The sequence below is a fragment of the Myotis lucifugus genome, unplaced genomic scaffold (genome assembly GCF_000147115.1).
Source record: "Myotis lucifugus unplaced genomic scaffold, Myoluc2.0 scaffold_236, whole genome shotgun sequence".
NCBI classification, from domain to species: Eukaryota; Metazoa; Chordata; class Mammalia; order Chiroptera; family Vespertilionidae; genus Myotis; species Myotis lucifugus.
Window position 1 is genome coordinate 1,341,111 of NW_005871284.1, and position 20,589 is coordinate 1,361,699.

Consider the following 20,589-nt stretch of genomic DNA (forward strand, 5'->3'; position numbering starts at 1 on the left):
AACAGACATCATCCAGAACCACAGGAAGGCTGGCTGAGTGGAAATTCTACAACTAGAAGGAAAGAGAAAAGCATACTGAGACTCAGAGGAGGTGCGGTGTGGAAGTAAAGTGCAGAGGTACGGAGGCGCACACGGAAAGGGCTGGTGGCTGAGGACACGGTTGTCTTTTTCAATTGGGAGGGAGTCTCAAGCTCCTGACTGCTCTGAACTCCAGTGAGTCTCTGGGGTGAGTCTCTGGGGACCCAGACTCATACAGGGAGAGGCTAGACCAGCTGTGGGCAAACTGCGGCCCGTTTGAAATGAATAAAACTAAAAAAAAAAAGACTACCCTTTTATGTAATGATGTTTACTTTGAATTTATATTAGTTCACACAAACACTCCATCCATGCTTTTGTTCCGGCCCTCCGGTCCAGTTTAAGAACCCATTGTGGCCCTCGAGTCAACAAGTTTGCCCACCCTGGGACTGTCTGGCATCGGTCGGACCTCGAGGGCAGCTTTCTCTCAGAGGTGCTTGCAGCAATTACTGGGACACTGAGAAGTGGGGCCTCTTAGGGCAGAACTGAGGAGCAGCCATAGCTGCTTGCTCTGCCCTGTTGATCCCCTGCGACCCTGCCCCGCCCAAGCTGTGCGCTGGCCTTTGCATATGAAAGGCCTGGCCCTTTGCAATCTGAAAATTACCTAACCAGCTGCAGCTGGCCCAAGGCCCCACAGCAGCTTGCATTCCTTCACAGCTGGGCTCCTGCTGGGTAGCCTCAGGCAGAGGCTAAATTAGCACCTCCTTAGAGATCCAAGAGCCAGTGTACCCAGTGGTCAGAGTGGGACCATCCAGATTACAACTCCTCAGATCCATAAGGGACACACTCAGGGGGCAGACTCAGTGAGCACCAAAGCCCCACTGAAGCAAGTCTTGCCCCAGAAGGGTGTCTCCAGCACAGAAGTTCTCCCAGTTCAGACACAGCTGATTCTCACAGCCAATTGGCTTGGAGGTCAATTCCTCCCAGTGATACCTACAACAATCAAGGCTTAACTAAAACAAGACTGTGCACAAAGCCCACATGGGGGTGCACCAAGAGTGTCCACCTCAGGTAATTGGGGAGGCTGAGCCACTGGGCCCTATAGGACACCTAGCACACAAAGTCACTCTACCAACACAGGGAAGCATAAAAAATGTGGAGACAAAGAAACAGGTCACAAATGACAGAAATGGAGGAAAGCAAACTACTGGATATAGAGTTCAAAACCACACTTTTAAGGTTTTTCAAGAATTTTCTAGAAACCGCTGATAAATTTAGTGAGACCCTCCATAAATCTAGTGAGGCCCTCGAGGATATGAAAAAGGACCAACTAGAAATTAAGCATACACTGACTGAAATAAAGAATATCATACAGACTCTGGGGACCAAAATGGCAGCGTAAGGCACAGACCTGTGCGTGCTGCCTCCCACAACAACATCAAGACTACCAACTATAAGACAAACAGCTAACATTCAGAACCATGGTAAAGCTGGCCCAGTGGAAGCTCTACAACTGGAAGCAAAGAAAGAAGAGCATTGAGACTGAGTAGGTTGTGCAGAGGCTCCAAGAACGGAGGTACAGAGTCGCGCGCCAGGCGGGCTGGACCTGGATGCGTGGTTTTTTTCAATCGGAAGGGGCTGCAGACTCTCAAGTCCACTGAGCTTGTTTGGGGCAGGATTCTGAGGTCCCAGACCCCTATGGGGAGAGGCGGGACGGCCTTGCAACGGGTCGGAGAGCGAGGGTGGCTTGCTCGCGGAGCTGCCCGCCGGTGCTCGGGGACGCGGGGACATGGAGTCATGGAGAGGCGAGGAGTCTTGGAGACGCCATTGCCCTTTGCCCTGCCCTGGTGATTCGCCAAGAACAGAGGTACGGAGTCGCGTGCCAGGCGGGCTGCAACTGGATATGCGGTTTTTTTCAATCAGAAGGGGATGCAGACTCTTGAATCCTCTGAGCTTGTTTGGGGCGGGATCCTGACGTCCCAGACCCTTACGGGGAGAGGCGGGACGGCCTTGCAACGGGCCAGAGAGTGAGAATGGCTGTCTCGTGGAGCTGCTCGCTGGCACTCGGGGACGCAAGACGCAGAGTCGAGGAGAAGCGAGGAGTCGAGGAGACGCCATTGCCCCTTGCTCCGCCCTGGTGATTCCCAGGTACCCCGCCCTACTCAATTTACATCCCCACCCAAGCTGTGCCAGTGTCACAAAGGGAACCACCGGCGCTTTTGCAGCCCAGCTCAGCACACTGCAGATTTCAACTCCTCACATACATAAGGGACACACTCAAGAAGCAGAATCAGGTTCAGAGGAAGCCAGAGCCGGACCCGGCTGGGCCGGTGCCGTGGATCCGCTATACCAGCAAATGCACAGGCAGGTCCACCAGATCCAGTCTCACATGGGACGCTGGGAGACGGCAGACAAGCAGTCTGTGCACTTGATAGAAAACAAAATCCAAGCAAGCATACCAGATATTCAGCCACCAGGAACGCCTGGAGATTTTGTCCAGCAAGGAGCCGCCCAACAAAGGACAGATGCCAAACTTTGTGTTGCTGAGACGGCCCCCATGAGGCCGAGGCAGCCCCCATGAGGCCGGGACGGCCCCCGTGAGGCTGAGACGGCCCCGGTGAGGCTGAGACAGCCCCTGTGAGGCTGCGACGGCCCCGGTGAGGTTGGGACGGCCCCAGTGAGGCTGGGACGGCCCCAGTGAGGCTGAGATGGTTCCAGTGGGGTTGCGACGGCCCCGGTGAGGTTGAGACGGCCCCTGTGAGGCTGAGATGGCCCCTGTGAGGCTGAGATGGCCCCTGTGAGACTGAGACGGCCCCTGGGAAGCCGAGAAAAATACCACATAAACTCACTCATTTATGGATAATAAGGACCATTATAGACTGATGAACAAAAATGGATACAGAGGCACAGCAGCATTGAGCACTACAGTGGGAAGCCTGGGGAGGGTTGGGGGGAGTATGAGATCAACCGAAGAACTTGTATGCATGCATATAAGCATAACCAATGGTCACAAGACACTGGGGGGTAGGAGAGGCTGGGGAAAGATCAAGGGTGGAAAAAAGGAGACATATGTAATACTCTTTGTAATACTTTAAGCAATAAAACAATATAAAAAAAAAAAGAAGAAGCTGCTGCCAATGAAGCCCAAAGCTAGCCATCAGATCTTCAGGGGGAGGCAGGATCCAGACAATTGCTGCAGGAGAGTGACAAAACTTTTCTAGGTCAAGGAGTGGGGTCGGATAGGAAAAGGGAGGGAATTGAAGTCAGAACTTCCATAGTTGTTTTTCTTAGTCAGCTAAGTTGGGGAAAAAATACTAATAAAACCATGTATTTTTTATTCTTCCCAATTTGCCTTGTCTCTACATTCCTTTCTTATATAGCTTGCAAGACAGAACAATGGTTGAATTTTAAAGCAGGTTATATACATGGGTATTCTTAGTAAGCACACATTATGTATTTTTTAAAATCCTTTTACAACTACTGGTCTTCATTTCTGTAAAACTTTCCTGAGTGAGATATTTGGTTGTTATTGCAAAATTGGTCTTTTCTAAAACTTACTGTTCTTATATTGTATTTTCTCCCAAGACCAGATGCTTTCTAAAATTCAAGTCATTTGAAAAGTTAAAAAACAAAACAAAAAACACATGTACCTTAGTAGTAAGGTACTCTCTAGAAAATAAGAGAAACATAATTTTATTATGAAGCTATAATAGAATTTTTTTTACATATATTTTATTGATTTTTTACAGAGAGGAAGGGAGAGGGATAGAGAGTTAGAAACATCAATCAGCTGCCTCCTGCACACCCCCCACTGGGGATGTGCCCACAACCAAGGTACATGCCTTTGACCGGAATCGAACCTGGGACCCTTCAGTCCGCAGGCCAACGCTCTATCCATTGAGCCAAACTGGTCAGGGCTATAATAGAATTTTTAATAATTTTTAATATCTATCATAATTGTAACATCTGGAATTATATTCCTTTGGAAACTTTAATATTTTATTTTATTTTATTTTTTTAAATATATGTTATTGATTTTTTACAGAGAGGAAGGGAGAGGGATAGAGAGTTAGAAACATCGATGAGAGCGAAACATCGATCAGCTGCCTCCTGCACACTCCCCACTGGGGATGTGCCCGTAACCAAGGTACATACCCTTGACCGGAATCGAACCTGGAACCCTTCAGTCCGCAGGCTGACGCTCAATCCACTGAGCCAAACCGGTTAGGGCAATATTATATTTTAAAGTTTATGTGAATATTTGCTAAATTAATTACTCATAAATCTAAATCTTGACTTGCCTACATAACTATAAAGAGGATATATTGGGAGGGAGATACAACTGAGTACATGTAATTTTAACAATTCCTTTGAGGTTATTAACATATTTCTGCCTTAAGAATTGGAGTAAATTGTATATCAGAGTAACCTGAGAAGAGTTTAACATATTAACATATCAATTTTTAAATAAAAGGGAGAAATCAAGCAAGTTTATTTAAATTCGTTTCATTGATTAGTACCTTCTCACAAAAACGCCCCCAGAAGACACTTTCTTCTTCACTCGCTTCTTCTCTTTGCTTGACTCAAAAGAAGAGTCATCTTCCTATAAATGACAAAAAAAGAGAACCAAGTAAGATTTCTACCCTAGACACATTTTATCTTTCTATTTGTTCCAAAAGAAAAAAATTATTGATGCTAATATTTCCAACTCTAGATTAAAGTAAAATAAAACAGTGTCAAGAAGTTTGCCTTACAGATCAGGTTTGAGGTGATACAGGTCTGGAACAGAACTAACTCACCCTTGGTGACTGAAGAAAAAATTTCCCGTGAAAGGAAAATATGTAACGTACCCAAATCCCTACACTATGTCACATGAGCTGTCCACAAGGACCACATCATGACTGTCTTCACTCACAGAAGGGAGCAAGGGTAAAGTTTCCCCAATGTACTTTCTGCCTCTTCTCCTGAGACCAGATGGCCTGAAATACAAGTACCATTGGGTTTCCTGCTGACGCTGTCACTCAATTATAAAAATACTCCACCTGCTTTCCTGTATTTGTTCTTTGTATCTGTTTCCATATTCGTTTCTTTTTAGCTTCCTTCTAGAGATTTGTCCTTTTCATCTATAACTATAAGCATTTTCCTATATTCCAAATTCCAAATTCATAGTTCCAGCTGGGAATTATGAAAAGAGATAAGGCTATGGAATCAAAAGTTAGAGATTGAATACTGATCCCACCATAACTAGTTGTATGAATTTAGACAACTCCACTCTCTGAGCCTCAGTTTCCTCAGATGTTAAATGAGGGCAGATCAAATGACATGTGATAATATGTGTAAGAACTTTGTAAGTGTTACAAATGTAATCTGAACAAAGGGATACTATGACAACTTCCATGCTGGCTTTCTATTCTTAAAATTGCTCTTTTGAGAAACTGACGCTTTCTTACATGGATTCCACTCAAAGCACTTTATTTTGGCTATTTAGAATGTTAATTTATATTTATATATACTCTCTAATTGCCTTAGAATTCTTGATTACTCTGCAAATATTTTTTCCTTATATAGTACAATAATAAGAACACTGCACATTTATGAACCAGGCTTCTGTTCTAACCAATATATATGTAGATATATATGTAGATATGTGTGTACTAGAGGCCTGATGCACAAAATTCATGCAAGAGTAGGCCTTCCTTCCCCCGGCTGCCGGCACCGGCTTCCCTCTGGCACCCAGGACCCAGGCTTCCCTCTGGCACCTGGGACTCAGACTTCCCTCGCAGTCCTGGCTTCATCGGAAGGTCATTTGGAAGGATGTCCAGTCTAATTAGCATATTACCCTTATATTATTATAGACTAGGGGCCCGGTGCACGAAATTCGTGCATGGGGGTGGGTCCCTCAGCCCGACCTGCACCCTCTCCAATCTGGGAGCCCTCAGGGGAGCCCTCTCCAATCTGGAGTTTCTGTCTGTCTTTGCAATCATATGAGCGAATTGTCTGAGACCCCAACCCAATTTGGTTTGGTGCTCACAGAATAATAGAGGTCTTTTTTTTTCTTTGCTCCATTGGTGGAGATTTTCAGGAAGTTCAGGATATCTTCCTTTTAATTTTTCCTCAACACTCTGACTTTACTTATGTCTCTCACCTTTGCTTTCCCTCCATCTCCCACCCACAACAGTAACTTGCTCCAGGCTCACTTTGCTCTAGAGTCTAGAGATCCTGCAATGCTTCTACCACCAGAACTATGATTCCCAGCAGTCCTGGTGCTCCCCGCGCTGTGGGCTTCTGCTTCGGGTCCAGGGGCTGCCACCAGAACTATGATTCCCAGAATTCCAGGTGCTCCCCGCACTCTTGGTTCTGGGAACTTCAGCTGCCCCCAGGCCAGGCTGACAGGACCGGACACTCCAGTGGCATCCCCGGGACCCTGGGCACTCGGCATCGGCGTGCACATGCACTGGCCACAGGCTCGGAGTGGCTGGGGTCCCGGGGACGTCCACCGCATCCCACCCTGCCCCCCGGCCGCTCGACGCCTATGCACATGCATGCTGCCCACAGGCCCGCCATCTTTGTCAGGTTAATTTGCATACTCACTCCTGATTGGCTGTGGGTGTTGTGGAGGGATGGTCGATTTACATATTTGTCTATTATTAGTATAGATATATGAAGGAATATACATAGATATATATTCATTTAAACCTTACAACACTCTAGAAAATATAAATTATTACCTCCAGTTTACAACTAAGGCAAAGAGAAGTTAAATGATTTGTTCAAACCAAAAAAGGGTTGTTGCCAGGATTCAAATCCAGATATCCCCAGTCCAAAACTTGAACTCTTCACTACTCTTGTATACTACTTCTTGAGAAAGATCAATGTGTTAAGAAGGACACTAACCGCCGGCATGAAACTGGGGACCTGAATATCTTCCAGGGTCTCCCTGAGCTGATCCACCTCTGCTCGACACTCATCCAGCTGACTTTCTAGTTTTTCTCTCCGCAGTCGTTCGTACTGCAGCTGGCCCTGCAGCTCTTGGATAGTCCTGTCAAAAACAGATTTTGTTTTCAGTCAGTCTCCAATATGAACTAAATATGATTTTGGAAAGAGTGAAAAGCATCCGTGCACTGTATTTAAGGCAAATAAAAAAACAACTGTACAACAGGGCCTTGACTTACAAGTTTAATTCGTTTCATGACGGAGCTCGTAACTCAAATTACTCGTATGTCAAATCAAAAGTGAACGAATGAGACACGTGATGCTGGGCTGATGTTGTGGCGTTCACTGTGACATTCACTGCACCAACTAGCGGTGGGGTATCTGAAGCTGGCTCGTAACCCGAATTTTAGCTCGCAACTCAAAGCAAAAAATCGGCCGAGAGACGGCTCGTATCTCGAAAAACTCGTTAGTCGGGACACTCATAAGTCAAGGCCCCACTGTATTCTACAAATATGTATTGAGAAGCTACATGAACCAACACTGATCTAGATACTGGGGATCAGCAGTAAACCAAATGGGCCAAATATGCCCTCGAGGTCTTGTCTTAGGAGTGCAGGAAGACAGACAGGAAAGAAAATAAGAAATTATGGTATGTTGGAAGTTGATAAATGCTAAGGGAGAAAAAATAAAGCAAGAAAGGGTCATATAAAATGTTGTTGAAGAGGGCATTAACACTTCATACACAGTGGCAGGGAAGGCCTTACTAAGAAGGTGCTTCTGAGCAAAGTTCTAAAGAAATGAGGGAGATAATCAAGCAGACCTCCAGGGGAAGGGCATTACACATGGAAGAGTGGGTGTAAAGGCCCTACATCAGAAGTATGCCTGGTGACCTGCAAGAAAACCAGAGGCCATGTGGTTGGAATAGTTTAAAGTATAAAAGGGACAGTAGGTCAGAGAGGTAAAAGGAATCCAGTAAAGTAGAGCTTTTACTCTCAGTGAAATGGGAAGCCACTGGAGGATCTGAGCAGAGAAATGGCATGAATTGATTTAAACTTCTTTTGTTTTCTTTTGCTTTGCTTTGTGTGTGTTTTTTCTATTTACAGATACTTTACCATCCTTGCATCCCTGGAATAAACCCTACCTGGTCATGGTGTATGATCTTCCTAATGGAATGCTGGATCTGATTTGCTAGAATTTTGTTGAGGATTTTAGCATCTATGTTCATCAGAGATATTGGCTTGTAATTCTCTTTCTTTGTAGTGCCTTTATCTGGTTTGGGGATTAGGCTAATCCTGGCTTCATAGAAAGAACTTGGAAGTGGTTCCTTCCTCTTAAATTTTTTTGGAATAGTCTGAGGAGGATAGGTTTTAATTCTTTTTTGAATGTTTGGTAAAACTCCCCTGTGAAGCCATCTGACCAGAGTCTTTGTTTGCTGGAAGTTTTTTTTTTAATAAAATCTTTATTGTTCAGATTATTACATTGGTTCCTCTTTTTTCCCACCATAACTCCCCTCCACCCAGTTCCCACCCCACCCTCCGCCCTCACTCCCCACCCACTGTCCTCATCCATAGGTGCACGATTACTGTCCAATCTCTTCCCGAACCCCCCACACCCTTCCCCCCCCAAGAATAGTCAGTTCATTCCCTTTCTATGTCCCTGATTCTATTACAATCACCAGTTCATACTGTTCATCAGATTATTTATTCACTTGATTTTTAGATTCACTTGTTGATAGATGTGTATTTGTTGTTCATAATTTGTATCTTTACCTTTTTCTTCTTCTTCCTCTTCTTAAAGGATACCTTTCAGCATTTCATATAATACTGGTTTGGTGGTGATGAACTCCTTTAGCTTTTTCTTATCTGTGAAGCTCTTTATCTGACCTTCACTTCTGAATGATAGCTTTGCTGGATAAAGTAGTCTTGGTTGTAGGTTCTTGGTATTCATCACTTTGAATATTTCTTGCCACTCCCTTCTGGCCTGCAAAGTTTCTGTTGAAAATCAGCTGACAGTCGTATGGGTACTCCCTTGTAGGTAACTGATTTTCTTTCTCTTGCTTTTAGGATTCTCTGTCTTTTGCTCTTGGCATTTTAATTATGATGTGTCTTGGTGTGGTCCTCTTTGGATTCCTTTTGTTTGGGGTTCTCTGCACTTCCTGGACTTGGAAGTCTATTTCTTTCACCAGGTAGGGGAAGTTTTCTGTCATTATTTCTTCAAATAGGTTTTCAATATCTTGCTCTCTCTCATCTTCTGGCACCCCTATAATTCGGATGTTGGTACGCTTGAAGCTGTCCCAGAGGCTCCTTACATTATCTTCATATTTTTGGATTCTTTTTTCATTTTGCTTTTCTGGTTAGGTGTTCTTTGCTTCATCGTATTTCAAATCTTTGACTTGATTCTTGCCATCCTCTGGTCTGCTGTTGGGAGTCTGTATAATATTCTTTATTTCAGTCAGTGTATGCTTAATTTCTAGCTGGTTCTTTATCACAACATCGAGGGTCTCACTAGATTTCTTGAAGATCTCACTACGTTTATCGGCAGTCTCACCAGTCTTTTTGAGGGCCTTATTAAATTTATCGGAGGCTTCTGGACAGTTCTTTAAAGACCTTAAAAGTGTGGTTTTGAACTCTATATCCAACAGTTTGCTTTCCTCCATTTCTGTCATTTGTGTCCTGTTTCTTTGTCTCGGCATTTTTTATGCTTCGCTGTGTCGATAGAGTGCCTTTCTGTGCTAAGTGTCCCAATTACCTGAGGTAGACACTCTTGGTGCACCCCCTTGTGGGCTTTGTGCACAGTCTTGTTGTAATTAAGCCTTGATTGTTGTAGTTATCACTGGGAGGAATTGACCTCCTGGTCAATTGGCTGTGAGAATCAGCTGTGTCTGCAGTGGGAGAACTTCTGTGCTGGAGACACCCCTCTGGGGCAAGACTTGCTTCAATGGGGCTTTGGTGCTCACTGAGTCTGCCCCCTGAGTGTGTCTTTTATGGTTCCATGGAGCTGCAAACTGGATAGTCCCACTCTGACCTCTGGGCTTCCTGGCTCCTGGATCTCTAGGGAGGTGCTAATCTAGCCTTTGCCTGAGGCTATCCAGCAAAAGCCTCCGTGCAGGGCTTGGGTGGGGCGGGTCCCATGGGATCAATAGGGCCGGGCTAGCAGTTATGGCTGCTCTCAGTCCTGCCCTCAGAGGCTCTGTTTCTCAGTGTCCCGGTAATCGCTGCAAGCCCCTCGGAGAGAAAGCTGCCCTCGGGTTCTGACCGATACCAGACAGTCCCGCTTCTCCCGTATGAGTCTGGGTCCCTAGAGACTCGCCCAGAACTGGAGCTCAGAGCCTGAGACTCCCTCCCGATTGAAAAAGACAACCGCGCCCTCAGCCACCAGCTTGCTCCGCATGCACTCCGCACCTTAGTATTTTCCTTCCGCACTGCACCTCCTCTGAGTCTCGGTATGCTTTTCTCTTTCCTTCTAGTTGTAGAATTTCCACTCAGCCAGCCTTCCTGTGGTTCTGGGTGATGTCCACTCCGTCTTTTAGTTGTATTTTTGAAGTGGTTGTTCGAGGCAGCAAACTCCAGTGTTTACCTATGCCGCCATCTTGGTTCTCCCTGCTGGAAGTTTTTTGATTACTGCTTCAATTTCCTCCATAGTTATCAACCTATTCAGATTTTTTTATTCTTCCTGATTGAGTTTTGTAAGGTTGTATTTTTCTAGGAATATGTCCATTTCTTCTAGGTTGACCAGTTTGTTGGAATAGAGTTGTTCATAGTATTTTTTTACAATCCTTTGTATTCCTGTAGGGTCTGTTGTTATTTCACCTTTTTCATTTCTGATTTTGTTTATTTGGGTCCTCTCTCTCTGCTTCTTGGTAAATCTGGCTAAAGGTTCATCAACCTTGTTTATCCTTTCAAAGAACCAGCTCTTGGTTTTATTTATCTTTTGAATTGTGTTTTTGGTCTCTATGTCATTTCCACTCTGATCTTCATTATTTCCTCCCTTCTGCTCACTCTGGGCATTTGTTGTTGGTCTGTTTCTAATTCTTTAAGTTGTAGAGTTAGGTAATTTATTACCAGTTTTTCTTGTTTTTTTGAGATAGGCCTGTAATGCTATGAACTTCCCTCTCAGGACTGCTTTCACTGTGTCCCATAAATTTTGGGTTGTGTTTTCATTGTCATTTGTTTCCAGGAAGTTTTTTACTTCTCCTTTGATCTCTTTGATAACCCAATCATTGTTTAATAACATTCTATTTTGCCTCCAAGTGTTTGAATTTTTTTATTATTTATATTGTAGTTATTTCTAATATTAAGCCATTGTGGTCTAAGAAGAAGCTTGATATGATTTCAATCTTCTTGAATTTGAAGAGACTTTGCCTGTGTCCCAATATGTGATCTATCTTTGAAAATGTCCCATGTGCACTTGAGAAGAATGTATATTCTGTAGCTTTGGGGTGAAATGTTCTGAAGATGTCGATTAAGTCCATCTGATCTTGCAAGTCACTTAGGATTGTTGTTTCTTTGCTGATTTTTTGTCTAGAGGATTTATCCAGTGATACCAATGAGGTATTAAAGTCCCCTACTATGACTGTATTGTTGTCAATCTCTCCCTTGATGTCTTCCAGAAGTTTTTTTTTATGTATTTTGGTGCTCCTACATTGGGTGCATATATGTTTACCAGAGTTATATCCTCTTGTTGTATCGACCCCTTTAGTATTATGAAGTGGCCTTCCTTATCTCTTGTTATGGCCTTCACTTTGAGGTCTATTTTGTCAGATATAAGTATTGCTACCCCAACTCTTTTTTCATTTCCATTTCCCTGAATGATATTTTTCCATCCCTTCACTTTCAGTCTGTGTGAGTCCCTTGTTCTGAGGTGGGTCTCAGCATATATATGGGTCATATTTTCTTATCCATTTCGCCACTCGATGTCTTTTCATTGGAGCATTTAATCCATTTATGTTTAAGGTTATTATTGATAGGTACTTGTTTGTAGCCATTTTTATTTGGACTTAAACGTAATATGGGAAACCATAAAAATCTTAGCAGAATCCATAGACAGCAAAAAAGCAGGCAAATGTCGTAGCAATATCTTTACTGATGCAACTCCTAGGACAATGGAAACTAAGGAGAAAATAAGCAAATGGGACTACATCAAAATAAAAAGCTTCTGCACAGCAAAAGAAACCATTAACAAGACAACAAGAAAGCCCACTGTATGAGAGAACATATTTGCCAATGTTATAGCCTATAAGGGCCTACTCTCCAAAATTTATAGGAACTCATACAACTTAACAAAAGGAAGATAAACAATCCAATCAAAAAATGGGCAAAGGACCTAAATAGACACTTTTCAAAAGAGGACATACAGAAAGCCAAGAGACATAAAAATATGCTCAAAGTTACTAATCATTTGAGAGATGGAAATCAAAATGACAATGAGATACCATGTCACACCTGTTAGAATGGCTATTAACAACAAACAACAAGTACTAGCTATGTGGAGAAAAAGGAACCCTCTTGCACTGCTGTTGGTAATGCAGACTGGTGTAGCCACTGTGGAAAAACAATATGGCGTTTCCTCAAAAAATTAAAAATGGAGCTCCCATTTGACTCAGTAATCCCACTTCTAGGAATATATCCCAAGAAATCAAAAACACTAATCAGAAAGGATATATGCACCCCTATGTTCATAGCAGCCCAATTTACAATAGTTAAGATTTGGAAACAGCCTAAGTGCCCATCAGCAGATGAGTGGATTAAAAACAGTGGTACATCTACACAATGGAATACTATGCTGCTGTGAAAAAGAAGGAATTCTTACCATTTGCAGCAGCATGGATGGACATGGAGAGCATTACGCTAAGCAAAATAAATCAGTCAGAGAAAGATAAATATCACATGATCTCACTCATTTGTAGAATATAATGAACAACATACACTGATGAACAAAAATAGAGACAGAGAAACATCGAACAGACCATCAAATTTCAGAGGGAAGGCAGGGGAGCGTGGAGGGAGTAAGAGATCAACCAAAGGACTTGTATGCATGCATGTAAGCATAACCAATGGACACAGACAGTAGGGGGATGAGGGCATGTGCTGGGAGGTGGGGGTGGCCAGGGAGAGGTCAATGAGGGGAAAAGAAGACATATGTAATACTATATGTAATGCTTTAAATAATAAAGAGTTTTTTCTTTATTAATTAAGGTATTACATATGTGTCCTTATCGCCCCATTGTGCCCCCCCACACACACTCATGCCCTCACCTCCCTGGTGTCTGTGAGTCATCAAGAAAGCCCCTGGTTTTTTTAAAAAATTTAAATTTTGCCCCAGTTTCCTAGTCTCTAAAATGCCACTGAAAGAGAAGAGTATTTTGGCTTAAAGCTTTGTCTTCTACTCAAATTCCCAAATACCCATGGAAGGATAACATATTAACCCGTATCAAAGATTTAGATATTACTCTGAATGCATTCACCAGACCTCTTACTGAGTCTATATTCAGAAGAAAACAGAGAAAAGGGAAGCAGGAGGTTCTAAGAGTCTAAGGGAAAGAAACCCAACCAAAGGAGAGGGCGGAGAAAGAGGAGAATCCTCTGTACAGACCCAAGTTTTGATTAAAAGTCTTCTCCCCTGTCTCCCTTTGTTCCCTGTCCATTCTGAAAAGCAGACCGGCAGCAGAGAGGCAGTGGGAAGAAATAAGCACTAGGCATCCTCTATTCCAGCAGCCATTAATTAAGTAGAGAGGCACCAAATGTGCAGAGAGCCAACTTAGGGAGCAGGGAGTAAAGGATGCAACTGCTCACTGCCTCTGGACACAGAGCATCCTCTGATGAGGTACCACAGCCCTGGGCCTCAGATTCATGAATAAGCAGTCCAATTTGATAGGGATGGTTATAGATACGTTGATTGAAAAGCTCAAAGTAGCTGTGATCTCAAAAAAAAAACAACACTACAGAATTTCAATTTTACAAGATGAAAAGAGTTTTGGAGATAGGTTGTACAAAAATGTGAATTTAACACTACTGAATTGTACTTAAAAATGGTTAAGATGCCGAAACCGGTTTGGCTCAGTGGATAGAGCGTCGGCTTGCGGGCTGAAAGGTCCCAGGTTCGATTCCGGTCAAGGGCATGTACCTGGGTTGCGGGCACATCCCCAGTAGGAGATGTGCAGGAGGCAGCTGATCAATGTTTCTCTCTCATCGATGTTTCTAACTCTCTATCTCTCTCCCTTCCTCTCTGTAAAAAATCAATAAAATATATTTTTAAAAAAATGGTTAAGATGCTATACTTTATGTTATGTGTATTTTAATACACACACACACAAAAAAATCTTAATACCTTCTCCATTTGGGGACTTAGGAGGAAAACAGGATAGACTCTTATGCCCTTTGGTGGGGATAACAAAACAAATTGTTGGTCAAAAACCCTCATATGGCATTTAGAGAGAGAACTAAAAAGAAACCATTAAAGTTTGGAGGACATTACTTTTCAGACTCCAGCCGTTCTTTCTTCTGCTTTAAGTCTTCTTCTGTTATCCCTCCCAAGTGTTTATAGTTGCTCTCAGCAATTTCCAGGAGGTGTCTCAATTCTACAATTTTCTTATAGGCTCTCACTGCAAGACAGAGTTGCATAGAAACCTAATTTAGACAGGTGCTGGCAGGATGCTCATCCTGTAGCCTATTCTTCCTCTAAAGCCAGAGTCTTTGTGGTTTGGGGAGGAGGTGGAGGGAGGTGGCATACACACAGAAGGATAAATATCAGTAAATAATATTTGGATGAACAAGCAATGATAAAGCTAAATGAAGGGTTCTCCGCCTGCTCTTGGAGGATGTATCAGATTGTTATGACTTTTAATACTATGAACAAGGAAGTTTAAAGACTAGCAGTGGTTTAGAGTAGTGGACCATGCATAATCTATGATATGACAAAAAATAGAAAAAATTGAAATATGCTGCATTTATTTAAAACAATAACTAGCCCGGCTCCCAAATTTTATGATTAGTTACTTGTAATATCTATGCAAGAGGATACTGAGAGAAGGAAGTGTGTTGAGAGCAGCTTTTAGCTATTCTCCAACTATCGAACCTTCTATCCTGTATGGTAGTGCTTCTCAACCTGGGGTGATTTTCTCCCCTAAGGACATTTGACATCAGCTGGACACATTGTTGCTTGTGAACTTGATGGATGGAGGGGAATAGGTTACTGGCATCTACAGGCTCAGGTCTCTTCTCAAATGTCACTCCCTTAGAGAGGACTCCTCTAATGGTTATCTTATCTATAGCACCAACCTACTTTATTTTCTTTATGTATCTATTTTCTTATTATCTGTCACCACCACATCTCCAGAATGTAAATTCTGGGTGATGTTGGGGATTTTATATTGTTCACTGTTTCTCCAATAACTACAACAGTATCTGGCACATTGTAGACAATAAACATTTGCTGCTATTATTATCTGTAAAAATCACTTGCCAACTAACCATGGAAATCCTTGGGATGTCTCTTCCTGTTTCCTATGATCCACTTAAATAATGTTTCCTCTTATATAACATTTTCCTCCTTGAGGGAAAGAGATCATGTCTTACATTTTTTATATGTTCAACAACCCCTAGTACCAAAATTATACTAGTTCTGGTTCCCCCCAAAATGAAAGTATTTTACTTTGTAGATAATAGCTATCTTTAGGATAATTTTCAAATCTGGAGGAAAGACAATGGCTATGGCATTTTTTAAAGAACAAATCACAACAGAGTTGGCACACTTACTTCTGGCATCTGTTTTATCCGACTCATTAAGATATAAATCATTCTTAGCATCAGTGCTTCCCTCAACACCATGTCTTATAAAACACTTCATATCATCTTCATCAATTTCATTATCATCTATATCATATTTCTGTAGCCCTTCTAATAGCTTTACTGCTGCTAAATGGGCAAACCTGTAGAAAAGAATCACCAATGAACAGAACCACAATTTTCAAATTGAAACTGCAGTTTGAACTTAATTTAAGTAATTACACTTTGTACATTATGCCACCAACCCACCCATTCAGTAAAGGAACAAAACTATACCTGAAGATCAGTGCCAATTTGATGTACTATATCCAGCTAGTAGTACATGGGAAACTCAGTTATTCGACACTAAGGACAAGTGATCATTAAAGACAGATTCCATCATTTTTATTGGCAAAAACTCAACTGAAAGAGGAGACCAAAAGAGAATTGCTAAATTGAACAGAAAGTTCAAAACCACCCTATTTGATCGCCTGCATTTACTACCTTTTTCTGATGGCCTAATTTAGATTGTAGAATTAGTTATGGTTCCATTTTTAGAGTTAACTATAGTTCTAGCACCCTTAATTTGATTCTTCTTCAACCCAAAGCACTTGACATGGCTTTGAAATTTAATGGAAAAATAATGACTTTCCATCCATATTTTCTATTTTCTTTGCTATTTCCTACATCTCTGAAGCTTCCAATAGTATACCTTTGATTTTGGAGTTGTTGTAATTGCATGTAATCTGCATATTTTTCCACAGTTTTCCTAATTAAGATGTTCAATGCTTTCTCTTAGGACAAGGATAATTACTCGCTAACCACAAAAACCTCAAATTCTATGTTTTCCATAACCACATAACCACACACACATGTACATACATATATTCTTACCTTTCACCAGGTACTGCAAATCATTAAAGATATAGAAATAAACATATGTAGGAAATTATAAGGTTAACAGAAATCATTAGTTCTATTACTAGGTTGTAATTTAACAGCTTTCATTTACTGAGTACTTGCTATATACAGATTCAACATTACACTTTACACCTAGACTTTTGGTGCACGAATGAAAAAAAAATGTGGGCCAGAAATTATTATTAACTCCAGATATATTCATAGTATTAAATCACCCATGTAATACTGTTATAAAGATAAACAAATAGACAGGTCAACAGACAAAATATGAAGCCTAGAAATAATCCCACACAAATATGGACACTAACTTGAACAAAGACACAAAGGTAATGAAGTGGAGAAAGGACAGCTTTTTCAACAAATAGTGCTACAATGATTGGATATCTATATTAAAAAAAAAAAAGAACACTTTGGATGCATACCTCAAAATGCATCATAAACCTCAATGTAAGACCTAAAACTATACAACATCTAAAAGAAACCAAAGGAGAAAATCTTTGTGACTTTGTTTTAATTGACAATTTCTTAGCTATGAAACCAAAAGCATAATCCATAAAAGAACAAATTGATTAAAAAAAAAAAAACCTTCTGCTCTTCAAAGACATTGTTAACAGAATTGAAAAAACAAGCCTAAACTGGGAGAACATTTTTACAAAACAAAAATGTAAGGAAAAAACTAGTATCCAGAATATATAAATAGCTTGTAAAGCAACAATAAGAAAACAACTCACTTTTAAAAACTGGACAAAAGATCTAAACAGTCACTTCACCAAAAGAAAATATACAAATGGAAAATATGTATATGAAAAAAACGCTCAAAATCAAAATCATTTTTATTAGGAAAATGCAAATTAAAACCACAATGAGTTGCCACTGCACACCTACTAAAATCACTAAAATCAGAGAACCTGCCGAAACCGGTTTGGCTCAGTGGATAGAGCGTCGGCCTGTGGACTGAGGGGTCCCGGGTTCGATTCCGGTCAAGGGCATGTACCTGGGTTGCGGGCACATCCCCAGTAGGAGATGTGCAGGAGGCAGCTGATCGATGTTTCTCTCTCATCGATGTTTCTAACTTTCTATCTCTCTCCCTTCCTCTCTGTAAAAAATCAATTAAAAAAAATATATTTAAAAAAAATAAATAAAAAATAAAATAAAAATCAGAGAACCTGACAACAGAGACTTTTGGAATGCCAATGCCTATGGTCACTTTGGAAGCACTTTGGCAGCTTCTTATGAAGTTAAACATGCCCTTTGCATATGTCCCACCAATACTACCCCTAAGTATTTACCCAAGTAAACTTAAAGCTTATATTCACACAAAATCCTGTATGTAAATATTTATAGCAGTTTTATTCATAATCACCAAAAAATGGATACAATCAAGATCTCCTTCACCAGGTTAGTGGATAATCAAACTATGGAATACTATAGAATTCTACATCTGATGGAAAAATATTCAGCAATAAGAAATGAACTACTAATACATACAAATTCTCAAAATAATTATGCTGGCTTAAAGAAGCCAGCTATATAATAGTACTTACTATATGATTCCATTCATAATAAAACTCTAAAAATGCAAACTAATCTACAGTGACAAAAAGCAGACCGGTGTTTGCTTAGGGAAGCCAGCAGTGGGAGGGAGGGAGATTAAAAAGGAGCACAAGAAGACTTTTGGAGGTCATGAATACTAGTATGTTCACTATCTTGATTGTGAAGGTTTCATGGGAGTCTACATATATCAGAATTCACTAAGTTGTACTGTATAAGTATGTGTACTTTTTTGTATGGCAATTATACCTTGATAAAGCTGTTTATGAAAATAAAAATAAAGTGGGCCTTAGTTGATCACAATCCTAGGTACACAGTACAACAAAAACCACACTCCAATGCTTCAAAGAAATACCACAGACAAAATTTTAAGAAACATGAACTCACAAACAAAAATTTCATGGCAATTTAATGAATGATTAGGTCTTTACATTCTTTCAAGCTTCATATGCATCTAAAAGATGCACACACTCCTACTTTATTTATTTTGGTTTATTGATTTGAGAGAGATAAACATCGATTTGTTGTTCTACTTATTTATGCATTCATTGGTTGAGTCTTGTATGTGCCCTAACTGGACATCGAACCAGAAACCTTGGCGTATAGGGAGGACACTCTAACCAACTGAGCTACCCAGTCAGAGCACACACTCCTACTTTAGATTCAAGTAGTACTGAGCCACATGCAGTTCCTCAAACACACAAGTTTCTTCTTATAGCTCCTCCTCCTTCAAGTGTCAGCATAAATGTTGCTTTCTCCAAAAAAATAGTTTTCCTTGACCTCTACATAAATTCTGTCCTCCTACAGTTTCCTTCATAATTCTTACCACCATCTGAATTAATATCTCTTCCCCACAACTTCCAAACAGGAATACTTGGGCACTTTTTCTCCTATGTTCTTACTGTACTTTATACATCTATATAATATATAAAAGCCTAAGTGACCGGCCAACTGGCCAATAGCTATGACGCACAATGAGCACTAGGGGCAGATGTTCAATGCAGGAGCTGCCGAGCGACAGCAGCTTTGCAGAGTGCCGTCCCGCACTCCGGGACCCCTTGGGGATGTTGGACTGCGGGTTTCGAACCGATCCCTGCAGGCCAGGTCGAGGGACCCCACCTGCCAGAAGGACACCTCCTCACTCTGCAGATGCCCTTTGAGCCCCAGCACCGCCCCAGGTGCGGCCAGCCTGGGAGGGACCGCAGGACATTGGCTCCAGGGCATGTCCAGCCTGTCTTGCCCAGTCCTGCCCTGCTGGTCACCTTCTAATTAATTTCCTTTCAATGTGCACAAATCCATGCACTGGGCCTCTAGTAATGTAATATAATTATTATAATTAACAATAATTATGTTTACACATAATCTACACTAATAAAAGAGAAACATGGTAATTAGCGTACGACCGCTACCCTTCCCATTGGCTAATCAGCATATCCTTATGCAAATTAATTGTCAGCCAAGATGGCGGCCGGCAGCCATGCACTGAAGTGAACAGGGAGGCTTGCTTGCTCCAGTGACGGCAAACTCCAACGTTCCCCGCCTGCCGCTGCCGGCCTCTCAGCTGCAACTCTAAGCAACTATGTACTATGTTGCAAATAAGAATCTAAACAAAACCCCAGAAACCGGCTTTCATTCAGCCGGGCTTCAGCCAGCCAGACCGAAACATTGTATCGATGTTTTCAGCAGTGAGGCCTCAGAGCTAAAGCTGGCCCAGAATAAAAAAAAAAAAAAGAAAAAAAGGAGCGGTTGGGAACTTCAGTCACCCGCTTCCGGAAAACAGCCCTCAGCCCCTCAGCCAGACTGGCCAGGCACCCCAGTGGGGACCCCCACCCTGATCCAGGACACCCTTCAGGGCAAACCAGCCAGCCCCTACCCATGCACCAGGCCTCTATCCTATATAGTAAAAGGGTAATATGCCTCCCGGCACCGGGATCAGCGTGACAGGGGGCAGCACCCAAACCCCCTGATCGCCCTGCGGCTCTGTGTGTGACAGGGGGCGGGGCCACAACCTCCCTATCTGCCCTGCTCTGTTCGTGACAGGGGAAGGCGCCCCAACCCCCTGATGAGCCCTGCTCTGTGCCTGATAGGGGGGAGCTCCCCAATCCCCTGATTGCCCTGCGGCTCTGTGTTTGACAGGGTGCGGTGCACCAACCCCCTGATCGGCCCTGCTCTGTGTGTGACAGGGTAGAGCCATAACCTCTCCATCGGCCCTGCCCTGAGTGTGACAGTGGCGGTGCCCCAACCCCCTGATCGGCCCTGCTCTGTGGGTGATAGAGGGTGGCGCCCCAACCCCCCTCCACGGGCCCTGCTCTGTGTGTGACAGGGTAGAGCATAACCTCCCCATTGGCCCTGCCCTGAGAGTGACAGGGTGCAGCGCCCCAACCCCCTGATCCGCCCTATTCTGTGT

General features: G+C 42.4%; 1 protein-coding gene across 2 annotated transcripts in view; it reads right to left on the bottom strand.

Annotated features, from left to right (window-relative positions):
* ANKRD42 (ankyrin repeat domain 42) overlaps window positions 1–20,589 on the bottom strand; it is a 62,704-nt gene that overhangs the window by 5,995 nt on the left and 36,120 nt on the right. Inside the window, exons 9-12 of one of the 2 annotated variants that reach the window (XM_023762187.1) lie at window positions 15,702–15,874; window positions 14,422–14,548; window positions 6,910–7,054; window positions 4,536–4,618 (exon numbers count right to left, since the gene is read on the bottom strand). In XM_023762187.1, coding sequence (XP_023617955.1) covers window positions 4,536–4,618; window positions 6,910–7,054; window positions 14,422–14,548; window positions 15,702–15,874 — 528 coding nt within the window. Of the gene's footprint in view, window positions 1–4,483; window positions 4,619–6,909; window positions 7,055–14,421; window positions 14,549–15,701; window positions 15,875–20,589 lie in introns of those variants that run through there. The other variant, XM_023762188.1, reaches the window with a different exon arrangement.